Source organism: Chroicocephalus ridibundus, chromosome 9 (assembly GCF_963924245.1).
Source record: "Chroicocephalus ridibundus chromosome 9, bChrRid1.1, whole genome shotgun sequence".
Classification (NCBI taxonomy): Eukaryota; Metazoa; Chordata; class Aves; order Charadriiformes; family Laridae; genus Chroicocephalus; species Chroicocephalus ridibundus.
The window spans coordinates 48,485,237-48,512,146 of record NC_086292.1 but is presented as its reverse complement, the minus strand read 5'-3'; the positions used below and the strand labels follow the sequence as shown (position 1 = coordinate 48,512,146).

General features: G+C 40.0%; 1 protein-coding gene across 3 annotated transcripts in view; it reads right to left on the bottom strand.

Moving 5' to 3' along the window:
• Positions 1-26,910, bottom strand: part of MAP2K5 (mitogen-activated protein kinase kinase 5) — a 141,509-nt gene that overhangs the window by 101,799 nt on the left and 12,800 nt on the right. For 2 of the 3 annotated variants that reach the window (XM_063346221.1, XM_063346222.1), the window contains exons 3-8: positions 26,174-26,241; positions 21,263-21,332; positions 17,620-17,660; positions 16,811-16,878; positions 14,044-14,092; positions 8,893-8,957 (exon numbers count right to left, since the gene is read on the bottom strand). In XM_063346221.1, the coding sequence (XP_063202291.1) occupies positions 8,893-8,957; positions 14,044-14,092; positions 16,811-16,878; positions 17,620-17,660; positions 21,263-21,332; positions 26,174-26,241 (361 nt within the window). The remainder of the gene's footprint in view (positions 1-8,892; positions 8,958-14,043; positions 14,093-16,810; positions 16,879-17,619; positions 17,661-21,262; positions 21,333-26,173; positions 26,242-26,910) is intronic. The other variant, XM_063346223.1, reaches the window with a different exon arrangement.

Sequence of the window (26,910 nt, the reverse complement as noted above, 5' to 3'; positions counted from 1 at the left end):
CTGGGGCCGAGGCAGAGCGTTTTCTAACAGAAATGAACATACGCATGGAAACCCTAGGCTTCTTATTTGAGTTAAAAAGTTAACACGAAAAGCTACGGTTGTAGCGAGCAGCACCTTCAGATGTAAGGGCACCAAAAGAAGTCAAACTGAACATTTTCCTGCTCTATGAGAAATAACCTAGAGCAAAATGGCTGTGTCAGTGTCGCGCAAGATGAATACAATTCTCTAAGTGTTATGCATCGCAGAACCACATGCCAGTCACCAGCTGCAAACTATATGCAGCAAATCACCCACAGATTTGGTTTACTGTTAATTTTTTCTTTTTTTTTTTTTCCCCCCCTCTTTTTTCCTAGTACTGCCACTGTCTGGTGCGCTCCTGGAGAGACTCTGGCAGTCTAATGATAGAATTGTCACGTACTCAGATGGCCATCTAAAGAAACAGATTCAAATTGTTTCTAGGAAATAAACACTTTGACAGTTGTTGCCTTCTGCAATAGACAAACACATTAGCCTGACTCTCTGGCTGTTAAAACAGGAAATCCAAAGTGCACAGCAGTTGTAAAAAGGAGCTTTTATGGGGACTGTGCTAGTTCAAACAGCAATCTCCACCAACCTCCCCTCTATCTAAAATCCCATTACACATGCTTGAGTACTGATTGCAAAATGATTTGTTGTTAAACTACAAAACAAACAAAAAATACTTGTATCTAAATTTTAAACTTTTCAAAAGAGCAAAATTGGCACTAGAAGCTGCATAAAGAAAATGACGAGTCGCAAAATGTCTCACTTAACCCATCTCTGTGGGAAAGAGGCAGTTTTGGCATCCAAGCCTAAGCACGGCAGAATGAATCCCTCACCTCTTTTATGCTGTAACCTACTACTATTTCCATCTGTTACCACTTACATCAGTCTTCCTTCTCCACTACAGCCAAACATTCAGGGTCATCCTTTGAAAACTGGATTACAAGTCTTTCTCCTCGGACCCATCCCGTTGCAATTCAGTGCCCGTTCCTTAGAGAGAACCTGTACAGACAGAAAGGACTAAAGACGGAGACGGCTTAGCCGTGACACCGCTTGAGGAGACCGTGGTGCCACCACCACCAGTACTAGGTCACGCACGACCACAGGACCAGCCCAGATCAGATGCAGACACAGTAACATATTTCAGCTGCTGGCTTTAAACTGGCTCAAAGGACAAAAGACAGCAGAGCAGTCATACGCTTAGACTGACACGGACAGGCGTTATCTGACACAGCGTAAAGCCTGCCAGTACAAAGGGAACCCATCACAATTTTTGGAAGAAATGTGAAGCAACAGAGTGAGCCCAAAAGCACGTCACATCCTCCAGTGATGGCAGTTTAGATGCTTACATCTCTCCATAAGGAGAACTAAAGCTGGATTTTCTGCGTTATCAAACCATTTGTTCACAAGAGAGATGTTCAGGACACTCACAGCGTAACAACCATTCAGGAAAACCAGAGCTGTTCAGAAATTCAGTAGTAGAAAAGAGAACTGTGCCAAGAAGCAGAAGTTCTCTAGGTATTCACTGCTGCAATACCTGGAAGAGTTTTCTCCTAATCACGGTTCAGTTTCAAGTAGAAAGCTTGCCCTTCCCCAGGAGCAGGTTGAGAGCATAAACCCCGTGAGGTTAGTCATACTGCTCCATCGCTACTGGATTGCACTGAGATACCACCGTGACGAGCAACATGCTAGAAACAATTAATTTTTGCATTGCTCCTCTTGTACCGCTCCTTGCCATCATCATTCAAACAGCTGTGGTGATGGACGGGAAAGGCGGCTATACGCTGGAGCTGGGTATGGCTGGCTAATCCTTACGATGAGCAGCGGATATCTCAGCAGCTAATTTTTACCATTTTGAATAAGCATTTTCAAAGAATCCAGGGTGAAAAGAACTGGAAAAAAATCAACATCAACCTCGCTGGTGTTGTGACACCCACTGTTCTTCAGAGAGACATCAAACAGAGATTAAGGAGAGAGGCTGAAACACAACACTGGCAGCATAATGGCAAAAAAAAGATTCCTATGTAAATACGTGTTCGTCTGTCCCTTATCATCTCACATACAACTCTACGAGCAAAAGCCTTATTTAAAAAAGTATTCTGCGTTAGGGAAGAGTCAGTGCCTATAAGCTTGGCATGGCTTGGCTGTGGCAAATCCCACCAATTCTCTACTACGCGGAGTGTTATTTGTAACCAGGAAACAGATGATATCGCCCACGTCGGGGCGAGCTGCGTTTCGCTCCCATACCACCTCACTCCTTGGTAAGAACAAACTCCAATGTTCAGGATTACTGTTTGCTTAATCTCCCAAGCCATGGGCATACAATACGAACAAAACAACTTTAATTTAAGAATCATCCAGTTTCTAATTAAACAGCCATAGGCAGCTGGCTGGATACATTTTAATCAGTTTCAATAACCTATTGATTGTATACTGAAGCTTAAAAATTAAAAGTAAAAAGATGACCGGGGAATTGTCCCATCTCAGAACAACAGCAGAACCCTCTGTAAATAACTCCTCTTTTAACCATCAGCTAAATGAACACTTCAATACTGCAGTACAAAGTCTTCTGCAAAATTACTTTAACTAACAAGCAGAAATTTATCAGCTTCAGCCAAAATCAATGCTGAAATCAATTTGAACACTGGTTGTGTCTAAAGGGGCTCATTGGCAATTTAGGGAAATTACACCATGTAAATGCCTGTGCTTTAATTGAACAGTTTCATCAACTAGGCTGTGATTGCTGTCCATTCATTTATTTACTTTCACTGCAGCTACCATTCTGCAAAGGAATGGTTTTTGTCAGACTTGAAGGAGGTACTTTATCTTCATTTTATGCACTTTTGTGCATAACAGATTTTATGACGCAGGCAAGCGATAGCCGGGGTCAAAAGAAACAAGTGAACAACAATCACTGGTCAGTCTTGTTTAAGCTGCAATGACAATATGCAGAAATTTGGTGGGGTATTTCTAACTCAGTCCAGCTATTATTGTTCCAATGCTTTGAGGGTGACTAAAAATAAAACAAAACAAGAGAAACAGAAAACGAAAGTAGTCAAGGAAAGGAAAGAAAGGAAAATGCCTTCACAATTGCAACACAAGAATGCAGGGAGATGTGATTTTCAGACTTCACATGGTCCCAGATTTGTTTTAACGCCAAAGAAAACACTGAACCCGCCTGTACTTCCTTTTTTTTAACTTGGCCAGGCTGGGCCAAGTAACACGTATAAAACATTGTGAGAACCACCAGTGAAGCCGCCCGGGGCAGCTGGCAGCGCTGGGATCCCGCAGAGATGGGCTCCGTTCCTGCTTCTGTCGCTGCTTTGCTACACCTTGGGAAAATCACTTCCCTCTCTGTCTCCGTTTACCCTCCGCCGCGTGCAGAGGAGGACACCAGCCGCCTTTGCAAAAGGGCCAAAATAATCTGTGAATGAAAGGATTTTAAAGAGGGGCAAATTGATGTTACTGTATTGCACCTTCATACAGAAAACCAGAAAGGAATGAGCAGAGGAGAGCAACGGCTCTGCTTAGATTTAGACTGGCTTCCCGCAACACCTGAGGTACGTGACAGTCACCGCTTTTAAAGAACCAACTGGGACTACAGAGACCGTCTGGAGGGAGCTCCTTCATGACAGCACCCGTGCTCTGCAGTAGAAGCCGTGGGACAAGCCAGAAGGAGCAAACCTTGCTGAGCCAAAGCTCCTCAAGGCAACAGCAACCTCTGGCCACCACCGTTCCAGCAAACGGAGCTAAATCACCTCCACCTCCCCTTCCCTCAAACACAGCCAAACCCCTGTCAGCTTCCTCGCTCCACGGCTGACACCACTTTTCCCTGCTAATGGCGGAGGATCTGTAACGCACTCACAAGGCACAGTTTGCAGGCTGTCTTGCAAGAATAGCAACTTTCCAGCTGTCTTGCCACGCGCTATGTTTAATGTGCTAATGGGGCACCCCAAGGTTGGTTGAGATAGAGAATAAAGAAACGGGCATATGCTGGAACGTACAACTTCAACCAAACAGCAAAATTGCTCAAGTAAATTGCTCAAACAAATTAAGCTTCCCCATTTATCCCTATTTTCCCTAGCTATACAATTCTTCTGGGCGGTACATCATCAACAGCTTCTTCTCTCCCAATTACTCAACTTAAAGTGAAGCCGTCTGGTTTAACAGCATTTTGCAGAGATGACAACTGATTCTCCCTCTTCTTCCCTCTCCCCCCAATACTAGGTAACTTCACAAATTAATTACGGCATCATCGAGACTTTATGTTTATTTCAGTATGTAGTGTTACAGCTTGCTGCTGCTCAAGACTCCTCTAACAGAATCCAAAGATTTACAAACCATACAAAACACACATTGTAAAAAAAAACTCCCAGGCACGCAGAAGACTACCCCGTCCCCTAAACAGCCTTCCTTGAACATCTTGCTTCTCATTAGCTACAACTGCAAAGCAAAAAACTAGAAAACATGAAATAAGAAAAATATTATTTTTGCTTGTATGTAAGTGAAGGAAATACTGATAATTTAGATGTGCCACATGAGAGAGACTTCACAGAGTAATTATTTACCAGAGATAAATACCTCTACTTTGTAATATTTAGGTTTAAAATATATACGACTAAGGATTTTAGGTCTAAACAATTTAATGTAGCTACTCCTGAGACTGGCTGGCCGAGCGTATACATCCCATTACAAACCAAAACGTTAACCCTCTCTCACTGAAGTAAAAAGGAGCAGTCTTATCAAAACGGCCTCTCCGAGCTCTGCAGCCGACGTTGGAGCTACAAGATGCAGCACAGAAGCACATACTTTAAGTGTCTTTTGCACCTACCAGTGAATGATTTTTTTCCAAAAAACCCCCAACAATTTAAGTCAATACCTCAGAGGTACCGCTCCACAGATGTTTTCTTGTGCTGTGAAGCAGCCCAAACCGTGCATTCTCCATCTGACCAGCTTCTATAAAATAGTTCATAAAAAATTAGAAAGTCTGTTGCAGAGCTGGAAGGCCACACATCTCCCGGGGTAACGGTCTTAGTGCCCTCTTGTCAGGAAAGGTGCAAATCTCCATGAAATAACGGCAGCTGAGAGTTTCCAAAAATTCATAGTATCGGACTTAAAATACTCCACGGAAAGTGGAAATCCCACTTAAGGAGGTAAAATACCTACAACAAGCGGCAAAGAGAAGAGAAAAGCACCAGGGTATTTCCAGTGTTTGTTACGGCAGATTTCATCACTTCCTTGATAACCTTTACTCGAGACAGGGTCCGTGCTGCCCACTACGCACCAGCGGACCACGTCTCGCTTTCTGATTGTTTGTACATTCAAAGATACTTTTTGAATAAACAGTTTGGGATTATTTATGTAAATACAAGCAATCAGAAAGCCAGAATAATTAAGTGGCTTTGCAGTATCTAACTCTATAATTGTTATCATTTCTTAATTAAGAAAATAGTGTATCAAAAGGTAGGGGAAAATAGGATGTCAAACACCTATAAAATTCCTTCTTTCTAGAACAGGAAAACATTTAGATTCAGCAAGTTCTCACTAGAAATATTGCTATAAAGTATTGATTTTTTACCAGACTCAATTGACTGAAAAGTTGTTTGTATAGCAATATTGGCCAAACCAATATACTGGAACAATTTTGCTACACACAGTAATCAAGTGTATTTCTAAAGTATAATTATACTGTCATAAAAATAAAGCTAAGATACCTCTTCTCCAAGCAATAAAACAGCTGCAGCTGTAAAGAACCCAAATAAATGAAATACATTTTCTAACTAAACATAGCGTCTTCCAAAGAGAAGAAAACCACCTCCCCTCTCCCCCCTTAAGCCAAGGTTAGCATGAAAAGTGATCAATACTTCAATCTCAATAAACTATTTCAATAGTAGTTAATTCACGTGGAAAGAGAGGCTGAAAATTTTTGCTCAGCGACCTGCGACACGCTATCTTGTTTGCTGAATGCTGATAATATATCATTGCCATAATGGATATGACTTAGTATAAAGAGCTAGAAAGAAAAAAAAAAAAAAAAAAGAAGATACTACATAGACACGCTCGTTCTTTACGTTCAGATCAATACTACACACAGCCTCTTCTGAAACAAACCGACAGCACGGAATGCTGGAAGAGGAAAACAGCCAAACGTTTGCAATTAATTTTATTTGACAAATGGTCATTGATTTACTGGAATAAAATATATGTGGGCTGCTATCTATGACTAGTGCAATCCAGCTACCTGTAAGTATTCCATTTTGCAATTTCTTATTGGCTTGTGTAGCACAGACGCTTCTTTGGCGAGGAAGAACAGGCTCCCTTTTAGGAAGGGGGGATTGTTCCAAGGTAGGAAGGTCTGTCTGTGCTTTGGACAAAGCACATCACCACGGCACGGTAACCGCCAACTCCCTGCAACAACGGCAACCAGCAGCTCTGCAGGGATGAAAGAGCAAATCGGTCCAACTCCTCAGTCCAATGCACCAAAAACCAAATTCGGAACATCTAAGAGGAATGCATAGCTTAGAATCCAGTTTTGTGAGAAAACCATATTTCGTATTTATATCCTGCTATTATTTGCGTTGCAAAGAATGTCAAACTTCAGGACTGAGTAAAACATCCACACGTAAAAACGGTGCACGTTCCCTGGGGCAGCGCAGAGTGACCGTGCAAAATACTGCGAAGTCACTGCAACTGCTAATTTAAGCTACGAATGAAATAAGAAGGAAGAAGAAAGGCAGAAATATTTCCCTGATACAAAAGAGGGCTCATGTTTTTACAGGTAAAGTTTTTTCCTTTCCCAAAATACAGGCAAATGCAAAACTCAACCACTTAACGAAGCAGATCACAGCATCAGCCCACACAACGCAGCAAGTCAACGCAGAAGTGCCAGGAGTATTGTGCGTTCCCTCCTGTGCTATCATCCCCTGCACCTTGAGCGTTCACGTCTCTCTTCCTTCATCACTTCTCCAGACTCTTACTAAGGTAGTATTCACAAGAGAAAAATATTTTTGTGAAAGTATTAAACAGAAAGCAGACATGTAGCTATACTACCTTTCAGAAATACAAGAAGTCGTCAAAAAGTGCAAGTTTGGCTTTACATAGCCTTTTATCCGATTTCCTGTATGAACTTTATGAGACGTGAAATACATACTATGCGTGTGGCAACATTATAAAAGAATGAGATAATTTTATACCCCCTTCTGCACCTAAAAGCACTGTCTGATTGTACACACTAAGCACGCCCGGCAAACGTGGAATAGAGCTGTTCCTTCTGAGTAGGGCAGACCAAGCTGACAAACAGACATGCAGTTCAGCAGACCCCCAGCGCAAAACCATTAGCAAAGCACATGTTCACTTGCCTTGGTTGACATTCCTTAGACTTTGGCCACTATTAGACACAGGACGAAGGGGAGAGACCTGGTACGGCCATTCTTATGCTGCTCAGGGTTTTGCATTGCTAGCTCCTTATTTCAGCTCCCTCTCTAAAGAAAATGACCCAGAACTGGGTAACAATGTGGGTTCCCTCACTTTGTGGGATATTCCTTGACCCCAACTGTGCCTCAAGCGCCTTCCACAGGGATCAGAGCACGTGGCCTTCCTTTGCGATGCTTCTCCCACCTATATCGCTCCCAGAGCCTCCGTCAGCAGGGGTGAAAGGGAAGCAACCTTCTCTAAATCAGAAAACATCAGAAGAAGTCACTGACTGAGCCGTAAAGTTCAACACTCTCTCTCAAATCTTTTTTATTATAAAGTAAAAAAACAACACCGTTTCTGCAACTTCCTTGGTCTAGGAATAGCTTTTTACAAGAGAACATCAATGAGATTTCTGAACTACATTCCACCTACAAGGCCAACCCGATTTCTGAAGAGTCCATTCAAAGACCGGATTCGTTTCTGTAAGGTTTTGGAAGTCCATTTTCATTAAACCTTCTGCAAGGAGAGTCGTTTTGCAATGTTGACAGCCAATTAGAAACAAAACTAAACGCACCGTGGCTTTTAAAACATTTAAAAAAAAAAATGTTAATATCAAAGTTAAAATGTTTAAGGTATAAACAAAATCGTAATGGGATGCTGGGTTACTGTATATGGTAAATAGCTCTCCGGAGGAAACCTTTATTACTCCCTCAGGGCTTTCTTACAAAGTATGGATTTCTTAATTCCTAGTGGAATATTTTTCATACGCCACTGCAGACTATTAAGTACCAGATATTACATTATGTAGTTTAAACTTTGCACTATGCATGAGAAAGACTTTCCTGTCGAGAAAACTATCTCTCTGCTATTTTAATCTTTACAATATTAAAATTAATACTGGCTGCAGGGTATAAGCTGCACTACCAAAATTTGGGGGAGTTTATCATTTAATATATTCATCAGCCTGGGTGCGAGGCTGCTCGTAAGGGAGGGAAGTCACTGCAAGAGAGAAAGGGGTATTTGTTAATTGTGAATTGCTAGAGAAAGGCAGAGCAACGGTGTCATGGCATCCCCCTGGTGCCACTCTCAGTACTGGGCTAGCGGAGGGCGTGGGGAGCCCGCAAGAATAACGGCATTGCAAATACCGAAGGCAATTCATTATGCTTCAGGACATTTCAGGATCCACTTCTGATCCATTAACTTGTTACCCAGGAGGGATTCAAAGCTAAGTATTAAAAAGATAATAAAAATGCACCAGCCCTGACGGCACCCAAGAGCAGATACCTTGTAAATATGTAAACAGAATTCTTAAAAAGTTTATGTTAAGAATTTATTTTATGGTCTTTTCTGCATAGCAGCGATGGCCCACCTACGCCTCGATACAAATACGAAAAGAAAAAAAACAGCGCGCTGGTAAATTTTATTTTCAAAAATTTTTAAGTGAAATTCAACACTCACTTGTAGACTGTGCCTCCATTGCCATGACCGAGGATGTCTCGATACCGTATGTCTTGTTCATTCATCTCCACAAGAAAGAAAGAAAAACAAAAGAGATGTCATGCTGTGGATGGAAATGTCAAGGAAAAGCAACTCTAGGCCATAAACAACAAGCGGTCTGGGTCATTTCAAGTTCAGCTGCAAGAACGAGAAGATCAATACAACATTTGCTGTCCAATTTATAAAAGACGATACCAAGGGACAAAGTGATGGAAAGTTTAATGACAATTTGTTTGCCTGGGTCATTTCATTAAAGTTTGATAAAAGGTGTCAAAATGGAATGATATAATATAGCTCAAGAGGGTCAGGTCACAGATACTGATAGGAAAAGGGTCTCCAGAACAGCACATAACCAAAGCCAAAGTTGGAGGTGAATGGAAACAATCCAACAGAAAACTGTCATCTTAACTACGGCTAGAAAAGTTCATGATTTATTCTGGAATCAGCATAATTGATACTAATCGAGTGACAGTTCTGTCAGTAGAATTGCCTCATAGGGCTCAATTTATATACCTTTTAACTAAAGCAAATCTTTGGAAAAAAATAAGTCTTGAATTGCTATCCAATAAAAATAATTTTCCTTGAAATACACAACTAATTATTTGCCTCAATCTTTCCGTTCACTAGGACTCCTCTCCAGGTATGACGATACCCTCAGACATTCACGCAGAAGCCTGACACGAGCATTGTACCTTGCAAATGCTGGAATTTGGAATCTTGCTGATATGGCTTTTCTAAAAAGCTTATTATATTGCTGAATGAGCAATTCAAATGTAAAAACTACAGTTCAACCTTCTCCTGGACAAATATAGTTATACTGATTTTCCAGCTAAACTACTAAAGACGTTTTTTTGCAATGCACGTGTATACTTGAAAATAAATATTTTAATCAGAATAAATTCTAGGTTGTGTACGTTTTCTATTCCAACAAGATCTCCCCGTCGTCTGGTCACTGTAAGTAGTGCATGATTGGGCAAATCCCATTTTTCAAAGCTATTTTGCTAGCAAACATTAACCCTTTTCTAGTAGCTATTTATGTTTTATAGGGTACCCAGTTAAACACTTGGCGTGAGCTGGCACGGCTGCTTAAAGACTCTGCCATCTTTGTGTGTTAAAAGGCATCCTAAACCCCTAATGCCATGCCTGGCCTGCTATCGCTGATGGGATCAGAGATCACGTCAGCACATCTGAGAGAGCTTCAAATTAGCAACTTCAAGTACCACGAGCACCACGGCGTGAGCCACGCAGAGCTCGCCACAAGCCAACTATCTCTATTTATCCAACTTCTGAGACGGCTTTTAAAATTCAGTGGGGACAGGGGCCCTTCAGTTACTAAGTCCTGTTCAAGCATCCCCTTTCAGAGGATGACGGTGAAGGCACGAGGAACTTTGCCCCTGGCTTCAACTGGAACAAGTAAGTGACGGTAACAAGCTGAAAACCCCTTAGGAGTCAATAGTCAGAATGGCTTACAAACAGAAAACTGAATATTTGATTGATTCAAAATAATATGTTTTAAGGACAGAAATGATGAACTCCAAAATTTGTGTTCTTTCACTACTTGAATAAAAAGAAAGCTTGTTTCTCACAGGAAATACTACACATTTCTTCCAGTGAGGTTAAAATCTCTGAGTTCTGACAAAATTTTGGAGAAAAAAAAAAAGTTTTCTTTTTTTTTTTATCCCTCAGAAAAGAAATACCTCCAAGCACAAGTTGACTCTACACTAGTACCTATTTGTAGTTAAACCTGGGCCAGATATCTTAAGAGGGTATGAAATGGCCCCTTCAAGCATCAAGCTTTGTGATGAAAATGAGAATTTATTTATTTTATTACTGAAAGCTATCTCGCTTATTGCATCAATCAGAAAATGCAAACAAAAAGAGGGAAAAAAGACACCTCATGAGGAACAATAATACGTGAATGGCTTTAATAATACGTGAAGAATCTATACTGGATCCCTTGCACTAAAAATAACGTGTCTCAGACTGCAGTACTCATTAATTTAAAGCATACGCTGTGTTCAAGCCCTTCTGCTCTTCTAAGCTGCAGAACTTTAATTCTCCAGTCTTTGAGGTAACAACAAACATCTCTTTCCCATATTCCCAGCAATGTTCTTCTAAACAAAACTCTTAAGAGAAATCAAATGAATCCACCAAGCCATGAGCATAAAAAGAAAAAAAGAATTTCTTTGCAGTTACGCAAATTATAAGCAAGAAATTGAGCAGAACCAGGGACATAAAGCGTATTCTCTTTTCTTTTGCTTTTTTTGCTCACTGGTAAAAGGAGGGTGTTTTCTTCACCCGTTCCCTAAAAGCCAGTGACAGGAGCGGCTCCGTGGCGAGACGCTGCGCTGCTTGCGCCCGCCGCCAGCCCAGCTCCGTTTCTTCTCTCGGTGCACAAAGAGCACCCAGAAACCCAGGGCGAAAGAGGAAGACTGGGGTGGAGCAAGTATCTGCCAGCAACGGATAGAGAGATAAAGTGTGATTTACTGGCTCAAATAAAGATGCCAAAAACATGTGGTGATTTATTTATTTTACTGGGAAAAGTGGATTCTCAATCATAAAATGATAACATAATAACAATGAACCCGACAGTAAGGACTGGAATATTAAACCTGCAAAACCAAGTTTGATTGGATGCCGATATTAACAGAATTAATGAATAAGCCAAACAGACTTCAATTACGGATCAGCAAACAAAACGTCCCTTGCTTATACCTGCTGTTTTCGAAAGAAATCAGTGTCTATCTCTTGTAAATCATTAAAAACCAAATGCTCAATTAATCCTTATTTTATATGTAGAGGCCTGACAGAGGCAGAGTCCTATAGCCATACCTTTGCTTTACGAATCGAAGCAATAATGGTTTCAGAAAGCAGTCACACTCTATGAGCAGACAATTGAAGAGATTTAGTAAATCCCACTTTATAGAGCAGAGACTAATCGGAAAACACAAGCCAGTCAAATGTTTCTTATGAACTGTTGACACTATATCAATGCTGAATCAATTGGTGGCATTTACTCTGAGTGACAGAAAAGAAATAAATATTTATATCACATCACCTATATCAATGAACCTAGGCAGAAAGCTATTTCTAACCTGTCAATATTTGATTATGTTGAAGAATCATGTCCCCTTCTTTTAATGATTAATATGAATTCCTTATTAAACCTAAATGGAAACTACTAGCGGAATATCATTATGAATGCCTGAAAGCATCAACCGCCAAAAAATAATAAAAAATAATAACCCAAGCCATATTTAAGTAATGATAAGTGTGACTTAATCCCCTAAAAGGGGGAAAAGTTAAAGTTACAACTAGAAACCTATTTCCAGTTACGGATCTGTGACCAAATTTTGCAGAACAGAATGCAGCGTAACAAAAAGCATCTTCTCTCGACAGAAAGCAGTGTAATTCCTGTCAGACTGGGGGGAATAAAAGGTAGTAATTAATGCCTATTTTGAATTTTCTCTCTTTTTTTTTAATGGGTTTAAGCAACATTTTTTTAATATCGTAATAAGGATTTTGGTTTCTCTCTTTATAAAATTCTACTACACAGGAAAGACCTCTGTAGCAGTCTATTGCAGAGGACAAAATGCTCATTTCTGTTACTTAGAACAAATAAAGTGTCCCATACAGCTCATGGACTCAATCACAGAGAGACAGCTACTCACGCTCAGTAGTTCCAATTTAAAAAAAAATATTAGTAATATTGGAGTAACTGTCAGCTTCATTTTAAAAGTTCCGAAGCATACTGCTGGTACTTACACAGTTTTGAATTATCCAGAGAAACACGTTGTTGAGCTACAATTTTGAAGCATTAACAAATCTACCTGGTAGGAATCTGTGAATATCAAACTAAGCCTGCACATAAGACACGCTGACAAGCTTAAAAATACATTTCCAAGCTGTATTCAAAGGATTCAGTGCCAAATAGGCAAGGCTGCAACACTGGGCTGTTCGACTCGCATTTGAGAGGGGCACTCGCATCTATTAGCCCGCAATGTTACAGGTGAGACTGAAGGACAAGCGCAAAGACCAGCCTTTATCTTCTTGACACGCTCAACTACAACTACTTGATTCATGAAATGCCAATGAGGCTTGGAGAGGTCATTGTGTGAAGGCACTGAATACGCATCTGAGATAATTAAGATTTCAGCCTTCGAAACATGGAGGGGAAGTGAACAGCAGTTAAGAAAATCAATAAGAGTCTTTTATTTGCAGTGACACAGATGTCTCAGTCAATAGAGCCTAATAGGCAAGCTTGATCGCAATGGACAGGTGCCTGCCTCCAAGGCTATCAAAGGGCTTTCACTATGACAAACATTAAAACATATTTATGCTGCTGCTGAAGAACCCGGGATTCTTCTAAGGTGGTTTAATTTAACGGTGTATATTTAATGTCATTACACTACTGCGAGCCTGCCCGTATGTTCAGCTCAAAACGGGTAAGAAATGAGTGCTCCGTTAGTCCAGGACATTCGCTCGGCCATCAACTGTTACATTAAACCTTTCACTTCTGGGTGCCACAGTCTGAATGCCTGGAGCAGGAAGAGAAAGTAACAAGACAGCTTTCTACAACTTTGTTTTGGGTTTTTTTGTGTTTTAGGTTGTTGTTTTAGTGTTGTGAGGGGTTTTTTTTTTGGTTTTTTTTTTTTTTTTTTAAAGAAGCTCCAACATAAGGTGATTCCAAATAGTACAGAGCGGTTCCTTGCAAGAACCTGCTAAATATTTAAGTATCTACTGCTCTAAAAAATACGAAGGTCATTCTAACTGAGCAGTTGACTTAGTTATTCAAAATTGATTAACTTTCTTCCCTGAAATTGTGGCAGCAGCGCAACATGTGTGAGGTACTTCAATCTATTTGGAGCTAAATCTGATTAGCACATTTTGAGAAATGGGAAGCAAATTGCTATGCCAATCAAAGTAAATCAGGACACATAACTCATTCATATCATGAAGGTTTTCATGGTCCCTCCAGTTCTGTATTAAAAGAACACATTACAACTAAATGAGCAGTAAGCATCTCTCCACCTATTTGTGGTATGCCAATCACTGCAGCATTAGGCAGTAGCGAGACGTGCGTGTAGCCAAGACTCAATTCAGTGCACCTACCTGGCCATTTGCAAGTATTTTCTTCAGCTCTGCGGAAGATTTTTTTAAGCTGAAAAAACAAGAGGCAATTCTTTTTAATGACTGTGCCATTTCACTCAATAAAATGAAGTGAAACCATAAGAAACAAGCCAGCAGGTTAAGTTCATGGTTACATATTCTAAATAGATTTAACTTTAGCGATGCTGACCGATGTTCAGTATAGCTACTCCTCAAACTGCAGACAGCAGAAATGGAGAAGCAATGAACATTTAAGGAAACCAATGTATTTTTCACCTTTAGAAACCTACACCTAGGTATTTTTAGGTACCTGACTATACTACCCTTTGAGATACAACCTACCGTTTGTCAGTTCAAAGAAGAAAAAGGGGAAAAAAAAAAAAAAAAAAAAAAAAAAAGATACCCTCACAGACCAGTTGTTTCAAAAAAACAACAGGAAGGTAAGGTTCACATCTAGTTGTCAGGTGCCTTATCTTGTTTTAAAAACCCCTTAAGGCGTTACCCCTCTATAATTTCTATAAACCTGCAGCAGAAGGGGGTGCTGTCGATGATGCCTCCCCACCTCAGCTGACGGCAGCTGGCAGCGTGGCGAGCAGGTGAGTACAACTCTTGATTTGGGCATCTTGGCACCATGTCTAAATTGAGGGGGGTGAGTCCATGTGCATCCATTCCACGTCGGCTTGCTGCTGCAGTCCCTGTGCTTTTTTCAGGACAATCTACTCCTGTATCAGTAGCCTTACACCAGGCAAAATGACACATATTATTTACTTCTAGTAAGAGAACTTCAACAAACCAGAACTATCAGCTTGGCGTGTTCCGTAGGTAAAACTATGGATGGCTCCAAACTACTTCCACCCACTCACAAAATACTGCTTCAGCTCCTTTGCTGACAAACTCTGCTCCTTGTACGTTCAACACAACAAACTGCCCGGGTAGAAGTACGTCTGCAAAACTTCATCTCAAAGCGACATTCTGCTCTTATTACTGAAGTTAAAAAAAAAAAAAAGTACAAAATAATATATTCTTGAAAGGCATGTGCACGTGTCTTGATCACAGATCATTATTAACAGGAACAGTGAAAACACAGATTTCCTATTTGGTGGCTTTGTTCTTTAATAGGCCTCTTGTTCCCACGACTACTTTAAAGAAAAATTAAGTTTTCCAAGGAAACATAAGTTGATCTTGTCATCTTTCATGACTAACAATTTGTGAACATGAAACAAAGAGAGACTTTCAATTACTTCAAAAACAAAACTCATAGTGCAGAAGGTTTCGGAAAAGGAATGGCAATTAACCACCAAATAAGGTGACAAGAATCTTCTAGAAACCTCATTTTCAATGCACTTTAAGAACAAGCTCAAAGTGCAGGAAGTACTGAAAGCCAAAGCACAACAGCGACAGAAAGCAGCTTTTTTTAGTTCAGCGGTATGATAGATTGGGAGGAGGACTGCAGTTCACAGAGACATTCAGATTTATTTTCCTTAAAGAGGAACAGGACCTTCCCCATTGCAATACGCAGCAAATCTTCCCAAGGGATGGGGGCAAACTTTGCCAGAGGAGGCTGACACAGGGTATCGGCTTTGCTTTTTTATCTCTACAATTAGCAAAGCCACTACAGGGAAAAATCAAAACTGGTTTTAGGGGTACCTGAATGGGGCTACCCACTGCATCACAACTCCAGCACTGCCGCCAGCCACGCGGGGTGGCATGCTCCTCGCCAACGGGTAACCGTGTCACACCGGTCCCAGCAGGCAGAGACAGGGGCTGGGGGACAGTCCCACCACCGCAGCACTTCGCGGCGTGTGCCAGAACGGGTACCGACGTTTCACCGACTGAATGCGCTTAACGCAGTAGGACTGTGGCTTTGATCATGGTTCGTCTCTCTCCATTATATTTTTTCCAAATGCTCTCGGAGAGAAAAGGGAGCAGCATGCTGATGCACGGATAAATGTAATATTATATGCTTATTAGAATAATAGAATAATTTAGCTTGAAAGGGACATCTAGAGATTTCTATTCCCACATTTCAAGTATGCTCTTATATGAAGAAGACAGAGCCAGACTTTTCTTTCTTCCCCTTAAGAATACACAAGGGTTTTGGGTTTTTTTGCGTCTGTTTGTTTTAACATAGTATAATGACTTCCTGTAACAGTTCATGTAATAAAAGAGAGTTTTAGGAAAAAACCAGAAAGAGTTCTCTTGCTTTTTAAGATCTTAATATGGGTTTTGAAATCAGGATTGGAATCTAAAAAGAAAGATAAAGGAGATGGACTCCAAAACTTTGCTGAAACTGCATGGAACGGCAGATTTTTCGAAAGTCAGATTGTTCAGATTTTTCAAAAATGATACCCCACAATAATAAACCTATTGAACTGGATATCAAATTTTAAAATCAAAGATTCCTGGAATGAGATAAGCAACAAAGACCTGAACATACAGGTCTTGCCATAGACAGTGATTATTAGAGCAACTAAAACAAATCTGCTCACCCACAAACAGTATTGCAATGCCTTTAAAAGAACAAAGCCAGCTGAAATACCCAGCAAAGACTTATTTCTTTGGTCAGAAAGACACCAGCAGTAAGAGTCGAACAAGATCCATGGATCAAGGGAATTTAGTCTTCCCCACTTCACTCCCGCGTGCCCACTAGTCACATTGCAGAAGTTATTCAACATCAAGCTTATCGTTGGTAACTACCACACACAAGGTACCATTTTGTTTTAATAAAAGAAAACAAAACAAAACACACGCTCCCGTTCTGGACTCTTACCTATTGCTTGGAAGGGAATCCGAGACTGCCGAACTGCTATTATTAGCAGACCCCGCTCGCGTATTTACCTGCAGGCAGGGAAAGGATCTTTATCAGTCGTTTGTGTTCAGAGGACACTATTCTAATTAACCTGTAATTTGCCATGAATTTCTCATTTCACTATGAAGGTTAATTAGCTTGTTGCTAGGCATGCCGATGGTTGAGGTCTCGCCTGTATGTAGGTTAGCAGGCTATATAATTCACGGACTACAACATATTATCTTTACATCTTAAACACTTAGTTAAATAATACAGAAAAAGAGCTGATACGTCCAGCATTTATTCTCATTTTAAAAACTAAACAATCATTTAATATATTCGTAGCCTTCTGCATTTCAAAACGGGTACGATTACAGAAGCAACGAGCATACCTGAATGAATCAAACAACCTAAGAGAATTTCATTGCAGTGCCTTCCACACACAGATAAATTACCGAAATCAAATTAATATGGTGGGGGTTTTTAAACTCTTTGAAGTAGTAGCAGACATTAGTTGATAAAATGAATATTAAGATTTAGGAACCTTATTAACAGAGGTTAAAAACAAGAGGAAAGGCAATTCCATTTTTAATAAAACTATATATAAAGATATCACAGCCACACCAGCAGATGAATCTTCTCCCACCCTCACAAAAAAAAAAAAAAAAAAAATTAAAAAAAATCCGCTTGTCAGAGCTCAAGAAAGTGCAGTTTTATTTGACATTTCAATAAGTGGAACACAGCATTACAAATCCATCTAACTTTACTGAAACAATTATTGAAATTCGTACCTTCAGGCCATGTATGTTCCGTTTCCCAGGAGGCTTGCAGGCTGAAACAGTAATTGACTAAATTGTAGAACACATCAGGGCCATTTACAAATTTGCTCAAAATGAATCTTTTAAAAAGAAATGAGGGTGACACCAAAATTAGCAGAGAGAAATGATTGAAAAGTGCCTCACAAGACCCAGAGTGGGAATTACGAACCAGGATTTTTAACTTGCAGGAGTGAGCATTTATAAATGCTAAGAGCTTTCTGACACCATGTAATATAAATTCTAATTTCTGCTTAAAACACATCAAAATCAAGAGAACTGTTGGCTTAAATTATCAGATTCTTTTTGTAATTCAAATTAAAATCAATATCTTATGTCACTATATTTTCACATGCTGTATTTTTTCTGGCATTTAGCAGAAATATTTGCAAAATGTATTTTAAAGGAATCGACTGCCACGCATCATAAATTAGTCATATTGTCAAATGCAGACAGTTTGTTTTAAATGTGGAAAAAACACGTCGGGGCCAACAGCAGTGAGTCTCAAGAAACCAAATACTGGATAAATGCAATGCACAATGCCACATTTTAGACACAGACGTACAAACGTGGCATCTTATTATGACGTCTAGGTTTACAGAGGGACACGCTGCTTGAGGAGAAAGTATTTTCCTAAAGTCCCTCGAACTATATATCGCCTTGTTCTTCCATTCGGTGGATGTGCTTTTGTCAAACGTTAAAGCCACAAAGGCTTCTAGCTACATGTTCCAGACAGTTCCCATTTTAAAACCACGGTGCCCTACAAATTGTATGTTAAAGGGCCTGTCACTGTTGATTGATTGTCTGAGGAGGGATGAATTTGATTTTTCTCTGTCTCTGATGCACATGCATTTCACTTCCATTTTTGACAGCAGGAAACAGAACTATTTATTAATCAGAAGGACACAGATGATAGTTATTAAACACATCAGTGAGGGCCACACCATGTGCCCTTAAATAACATTAGAATGTGCATCTTAAAGAAGAAAAATATTATGATTCTGTGGGCATAAAAAACCTACCACAAACCAATAAACTATTCTAAAATACATGAAAGCATATTATATTTTTTCAAATAGATTAAAATCAACATTTTGAACAAGATATTAAAGCAATACCATTTGTACTATATATATTTGAATGGTATAGTCACCTTGCGTTCCACAGATGGCACGTGTATAACATAGACAGGAGACATGTATGTCTCTTGTTTATGTACACACGTACCCAGAGGTTTATTTTCAGTATGAAAAAAGAACTCTAGCTCTTACTACCTAGACAGCAACAATGCATTTTTTAAAACAATAGACAAAATAACGTGGTTTTTTTTTTCCCCTTAAAGACCTTTACACCATCACCAAATGAACATAGCACAGCCAAGGTAACACAGGATGGCACATGGACATTTACCACCAGCAGGCTTTACGGAAGACACGAGTTTTCGGAAGCGGACTGGAGACGGCAACTGGGAGGCTTCCTCAGAAGTAGGAGAGGCAGAAAGGGAAAAGGAGTCAAAGGAAGATTGGGCTGGCAAAGAAAGCTCTTCAAAAGGGAGAGCCTTCAATTACAGGCAGAAAAGCTGCACGTTACTGACGGGGCTCTAAACTCCAATATGTAGAAAGACATGACCAAGAGGGCATGAAAGAAAAGCACTTGCGCTAACAAAATTTGGGATGTTCATTAGAGAGGCAGGACAAGACGACAGAAAAAAGAACGCAGGAAAGCACACTCTCTTTGCTATTGCAGAAGAGCAGCAGCAGAACTTAGAGGCAGTCTGGGTACCAAGGAAGTGCAGGGTAGCTTTAAAACTGTAACCTAAAAAGAAAAGATGTCTTAAGAAGGTGATTTGGAAAGATGAAACAGCATTTCAGCTCTGAAGCAATTTGGAGTAAGTGCTAAGACACCTATGAGGAAATAGGAGCAGACACACATGTAGTCGAGGCAATGGTGAAAATGGGGAGCTAACAGACGGTAATTGTATCCTCAGCAGCATGGAGATGAATTCTGAACCTGTACAGTCAAAGAAGATTATCCTTGGATGAAAAGCAAATAGAAAAAGGAAACAGCGGCAGGAGTAGGAATCTATTTGGCTCGTTCTTCAGGAACGACAAAAGGAGAATCTAGAAGGTGGTTAAGCCTGATTTGTAATGTCAAAACATCCCTTCAAACACTCAGGCGTGTCAGCTACTGAGCACCTCCTGTCACAACTTCCTTGAACTGTTTGCTTATGGGGAAATATATCTAATTGCCTGGCATTTCCAAGAAGGGTCCCCCACCTACTAGGATAACCCACTCCATCAGTTTCTCCAAGCCACGGGAAAGCCTAGCATTTTATTTCTTGCAAGTGGTGGTCCATGGTTTTAGACGGCAGCGTGTACGTCAGTAACTAAATGGCCTTCTACAGAAAGAGGTTCAGGAGAAAGGCTGAGCCCCTCACAAGAAGCAGAAGACGGCTTCCCTCCTCAGCTGTCCTCGTACGCCTCTCGGGAGAGCACACCTCGACTGCTGACTGCCCGGGAGTCCTGCAGCCCGAATACCTGGGAGTCCCCCGCTCTCAAGCGGATCCCACTAGCCTCTACCATAAACAACACAATCTCTGTCTTCCCCTGGAACTCAAGTCTCTTTTCCGTAGGAGTGTACTAAACTACCAGGAATCTCAGCCTCCTTTAGAGACCTTATTAGCATGTGTTTGAGAAGGCTGTTGGTTAATTGCCCAATTCAAACTTCAGAGAGTTGTAAGTAATGGAAGTCTAGAATGTTTAATTGGGAAACTCATAGTATGATTATTTGTATAATATCAGTTAAGTGAGAAGAGTTTAATTTTTAATTATTTCAATTAATTTATTGCTGGGAGATTTACTTGGAGAATTTAAACCTTATCCGTTTCATCAATTAAGAATCAGAGATTCAAAGGCTGGATAGTGAGAGCGTCTGAATGAATCAGTGGAATTATGTAATGTATTAAGGCTTTTTTTTAACCGTTATTTGAGTTCAGAGAGAGCAGTGCATTCCCAAAAACCTAACTAGCTGCCTACGGATTTTTGTTCAGGATGTAGATGACCTATTTTTTAATTGCCTCAGCCCACATAATTGATTACAACTTTCCCTGTTCAGGAGAACTATTAAAGTACTTGCGATCATTTTGATACCACTGCTAAGTGCCCAAATCTCAAATAAAATGTGTCACGGATAGAGCCTCTGTGACAGACACGCTCCCGTTTTCAACATGAACAATGACAGTCCGATTCCCCAAGTCTGTTAGACTGATTAATGACATTAGAAGAGCTTAATAAAGCCCAATATTCCTAAGTATCCAAAACTTCACTTATTCATCTGCTTTGGTTTGAATATATGCAGAACCATCACCAATGAGTTTTTTAAATGTACATAAATATGTACTAGGCAAACTGAATCTTGTTAGTCTAATTTACTCAAGTAAATTAGCTATTTTATATGCAATAAATGTAGTTTTCTCTACACTCCCTACAATAATGAATTCTTCTATCCAAATTAAGAGGTAAACATCATGTTATGTGCATTTAAAACTCCCGAAAACGTAACTGTTGATGAAACAGTTTACTGATATCATCATTGTTGATTAGAATTTGTTAAGCATTACCTCTTGGATATATCTGTAGAGGCTCTATTAATTGTCCATTTACTTGCTGTTCCATTACAGTGGAGTAATACTGCAAAGAGATTAAAGAAAGAGATTACTCAGTAATGTATGAATAGTAGTAAGAACACTCATGGATTGTTTAATTCAATGTATTTTACTATTAAAAAAAAAAAAAATGCCGTAGCACATATCAGCCTTTAGAATGCTTTCTTACCATTTGCAATGCTCACACACTAAAGTGGTGGGGAGGAACATAAGCGAGGGGCTGCGATGCCCAGCACGGTACTGACTCCAGCGCAGGGAGCTGTTAGTGGCTCAGCAAAGCAAGTTCCAGGCCCACCTGAAACCTGTGAATGCTTCAGAAGACTGAGCAAATGAAACATTTGCAGCAAACACAGCAGTTGCCACACCTGGAGATGCCGAGAAAACCAGTCAAACGTGGCAACAAAGAAATGCTGTAGATCTAGTCAAAAAACTGTGCAATTAGGAAAACTCCAAGGGAGAAAAGAATCTGGAAACTACCCAAGAATTTGCAGCGATGAAGCACAGTAAGGGCAGTCGGGGCCACATCCCACATAAGCTGGGATGTGGTGCATCCCCTTAAGAGTACAAATTTAACGCACAGTAGGGAATGCAAAACAAGAAAACCACTGCAGACATACTGAGACCTTGGACCACGGCACTCGGACTCCCCAGGGACTGCCAGGAGTGATCTGGGCAGGGCAAGTTTAGTCATAAAGGAAGGCCAAGAACGGACAAAAAGGGATATAAAAGCATCTGAAAACATCCCAGACCCAGGAAGAGAGAAAATATTTCATGTGGTATAACAAAGCCTGAGAAGTGGCACAAGGATGAGGATGAAAAGTGGAATTAAATCAAGAAATAAACATTTGGATTTAATAAATTTAAATCTTCATTAGCCTTTCATAATTGACCCTCGCTCCTGAGGAGGGGTGAACACTCACCAGACAGGACATTTAACATTACAATGCTGGGGCAGGAGATAGACCCTGTAACCCACGCGTCTCTCATCACAACGTGTTAAATAATGAAAGCACATCACAAAGCATGTTTCTTTTGCAACCGCCGAACATCTTTGAAGCAAACACGCTGGCTGTTGGCCAGATCTTCATGGCATAAATCAGTGTAGCTCCACTGACTTTCATGCTAATTCTCACCAGCCGAGTGTGGTCTAAGACTTCAGCATGTCACTGTTACCAGGGTTTTGTGATACTATTACTCAAACTGGCAAGAATGGATGTCAACAAGAAAAAAATTCTAAGTCTCCACGAAATCAAACGCACGTATGTCACTCACGCCAACGGCTTCCCATAACACAAGCATTTTTCACTTATGCAACTTAAAAAAGACATAAGTTTATTAACTACCTGATGTTACAAAACATTTTTCTTTCCTCTTACAACGGGATTAAACGTGTGAACTACAGTAACCAGATGTTAGAGGGACACCAAAGTTAATTTATGCACAGAAGTTTTTCAGTGCTCCTGTTTTTCGCACTCGTGTCAAGAAACAAGAAGAAATTCCCTTTTTGTGAAAAAACTACTTTGAAGAAAATTGCTGAGGGTTTAAGGATCTGTCCTGCCACACCACCTGTGTGTACTTCTAGTACAACGCCTGCTGCCAAAAGCATTTCCCTCATAGAAAACTCACCATAATATTTTTAAGGGGGGTACCTCATTCATATTAGCGTACAAACATGTAAATCCATGTCTTAACACGTGGCGCATGCTTTCGCTGTGCTTCTACAAAGCAAAGCTATTCAACACAAAATCCCACTTTTGAAATGATCGAGGGGTTTTTTGGGAGTCAGGACTATCCCATAGACTTATTTTGTATCGGGGGGTGATGAATAACACGCCAAATCCTCCACCACATCCCTTCATAAAAACGTGTCACCAGTACCTAATAGTTACGGAGCTGTGAAAGAATCTCCTGCTCCACGGGGGGCCAAAATTGCTTAAGAAAAACAAACTTCATTATCATTTCACTAGAGGCACTCTATGACCTGAAGACACACACATATATATGCACAGTATAAACATCTAGTACATACTCGCTAGAATAATAAACTAACCCAAACATACATGAGACTGTTTCCTACCAAAAAAAAAAAAAAAAATAAAATAGGGGGAGAGAGCGAGGGAAAAAAACCTGGCCCTCTCCATTACTCAAACAGTGATGACAAGTAAATGAAATATCAATCATGTAAGCTGTCAACCTTTTGGGACAGCAATAACTGTTAACAAGTAGTCTGGAAAAATTGTCTGAAAATGACTTGTCCTCCACACACGAGCATTTGAGGTTTCCATGGAAAATTAAGATGCCAGTGGCTATTTGGAACATTGTTCAGGTATTCTTTTTAATGGAAAATTTGCCAGTTATTGATCCAGAGCATGTACCCCTTGCTTTCAGAAAGCTGCAAGCAACTTTCCAATCAGTGGCTGTCAAAAAAATTACTGCCTTTTTATACTGATACGAGACAACAGCTGAAGTGCAACTCCACCGCTGCTCAATGTCTGTCTTTAATTAACCGCAATGCACAACAGAAAAATAATTTTATTTACTATTCCACAATATTTGCATTGGCATAATGCAAAGTATTTCTGCATGTTCTAATATAATTCCAGAACTGCCCGAAATAACTTATTGGCAAGTTCAGAAACCAAAGAACCTAAAGATAAGAGGTCACGCATGATTCAGAACATCTTCCCCAATTATAGTGTAATACCTGCATGGAAGAGATCTGTATTCTCAGGGAATTATTTTTTTGTTGTTGTTGTTCTTAAACTGAAAGAAACCCTCCACTTTGGTTTTGGAGAGTTGGAGAATACCAGCAGAACCAGAGACAAACTGCACCATCTCAAAATTCCTAGAAACAGGAACTATTTAATCCTCCAAATATTTGTTGGAGGCCTCATAATACTCAAAAATGAGTATTTTTCTTCCCTGGTATATTCTTCAAGATTGCAGTAGATTCATTCCTTTACTTGTAGGCTAAGAACATCTGTTTTCTTATAAACATATCCCAAAATGACACCTATAGGATGTTAGAAAGTTAAATCATCGGTGCAACACAAATAGAAGACTAGTTTAAAACCGAAGGGAAAATTTTCAGAGAAGAAAAGCTGCTGAAGCAGAAAGAAGTCATTTACAGACATCCCATAATTTTTAAGGGAAAGCAGAGAGTTGAGCAATCATAACTCTAATGTACTGAAACTTTAACAGTAAGCTTGGAAGCATAGCAAAAAGATGACCTTACAAAGGCATGATTAATCTTAAGACTGTGCCAGGAAAATTCAAGTTTTCTAGTTTAACAGCAAAAATGGCAGACATTTTGTAAGGAAAATGGAGAAACACGAGGAATTCTAGTGAGGAAGCATCACCAGTGATCTAGGTATGTAAAACAAAACAAAAAAACTCCACCAAACAAGCACAAAACCCCCTTGACTGCAGCCAGATTCTTCTTCCTTTCTTTCACACAACTGTCTTATGGTCTTCAATATCAAACTGGTAATAGAATGGTTTCACCATGTAAGAAAACTGCACGAGAGGGGCTTATTTAATAAATCCCTTGAGTTTCAGAGAAATCAATCACCAGCATCTGGAACCAGCACTTCTTTCACCCCAGGACTAAGTCGTAGGCAATGACTAAGGTCTCTTTGACCCAGGATCTGCTAACAGACGACCCCGTGATGAGCATCCACCCCAGCCTTCCCAAGGGAAGGGCGCCGGGGTGCAGGAGTAGTACAGTCTCTGCAGATATCAAAAGGATCAGAATTTCACTGAAGAAACCTTCCCGGAGCCTAGAAAACATGAGCCGCGTTGAAAGGAAACATGGAGAATTTGACGTGTTAAGTTGACAACACCGAAACCACATCGTTTTGCCGAATGCTAGAGAATACGTGCCCAAGAGCGATCCATTAAGCAGAAACCAAGGCAAGATGTAGGTGATCCAAGCGCGTCCCTGCTCTGCGTCCTCTGCTAACAGGGAACAGATGAGGAGGACTAAACTCAACCAAGCCATTAAGTCCCACCAAAAGCACCTACGACTAGTACTACACAGGGCTTATTTCTGATAAGTTCCCAGTTAAGACCATTAGCATAGCGAGAAGCGCACTTTATAAGAAACCAGCATTCCATCTGGCTTAGAGAGAAAATACCCATTCGTTATTTTCTTGCTTATCAATTTCATTTGAAAGGAAATGTTAAATGATTTTTTTTTCACTTACATCTGCAACATGAAAGATACACTGAAGCCGTATTCAAATGACTTTGTTTCAATAAGCAATGCATACTTTATTTCTCTAGACCGATTTCACATTTACAGGTATCCAGACAGAGATTTTACACACATCTATGTATATAAAGGCACACACAGACACACATACATCTCATATTAAAAAACAGAAGATACGTCTTTAAATCCTCTATGAATATTGAGCCTGCAGCTACAATGAAACTCTTCTGTTCGGAGGGGTGAAACAGTCTCCAGATGAAAGTAGATTTTGAAAAATTTTTAGAGCCCAGGGGTTCATTTTTAATGAGCCGTTACTTTAAGTACTGCATAAAAAATACAAGAAATTGATAGTCCATTTAGCCTACACTATACCTAATGCAAAAGTCATTAAGATGCATTATTCTTAATGTTTATAATATGATCAGTAAGTGTACAAGTCTTTTTTTTTAGAAATGTCAAGTATGTCCATATATCTCATGTCACATGGTTTTTAAACACCTACACTTAATCCAGGAATATTGCACTGTGAACTTAATACAGGAATATCGTACCGTGAACACTGCAGCTTATGTTAACACTTTGATACAAGTAAAAATACACAAACGGAAACTGATAAACACAGAAAATATCAGCATTTATTATACTGTACCTACATAGGATAGCATGGCTTTCATTTCTTCATCACTTCTAACAGTAATCCGATCACCATCCTCATCTTCATCTAACAAAGAAACGTATTACATTCATGAACAATGGAAGAAGGATATTTATAATTTTAATATGTCGGGTTTTTACAAGCAAATAAAAATACGAAGAATGTATTAAGCCAACTACACACAGGTAACCAGGTACTCTGAAATAATAATGTATAATGACTCCAAACCTTAATTAACAAAGACCACAATTACATCTAAAAAGGGGGCACAAAGTGCTCAAAACTTTGCTCTCAACAGTTCTTTTACTGCCAGAGCCTCTCCAGAAGCTGAGCGCCTCACACATGCTGTAACAACCCCCACCGAAACCCATCAACGTATTCTTTTGACACCATGAGCAAAGTAAAGTTTTGAGTGTGCTTCGATCCTCCCATATGGAGTTAAGTTTTGGCAGTTTCTTTCATCACAATTACTAGAAACATTAAAAAAAAAAAAAAAAAGTAAATAAATTGTTTTCCTCCCACTAAAAAAAACTTCTGGTCTTGCTGTCAACCCTACCTCAACTCACCTGCCCTATGCCAAGTTCCTCGCACCCCTCTGCCCCCATCCCTGGGACAAACGCACGGGCATCTCGGCTCCTTCATGCCATCACAATGCTGGCTTAAAAACAGTAACTTACAAGCGGACACAAATCCACAATACTTATACAGAGAGATTTAGACAAAGGCAGAAGTTGG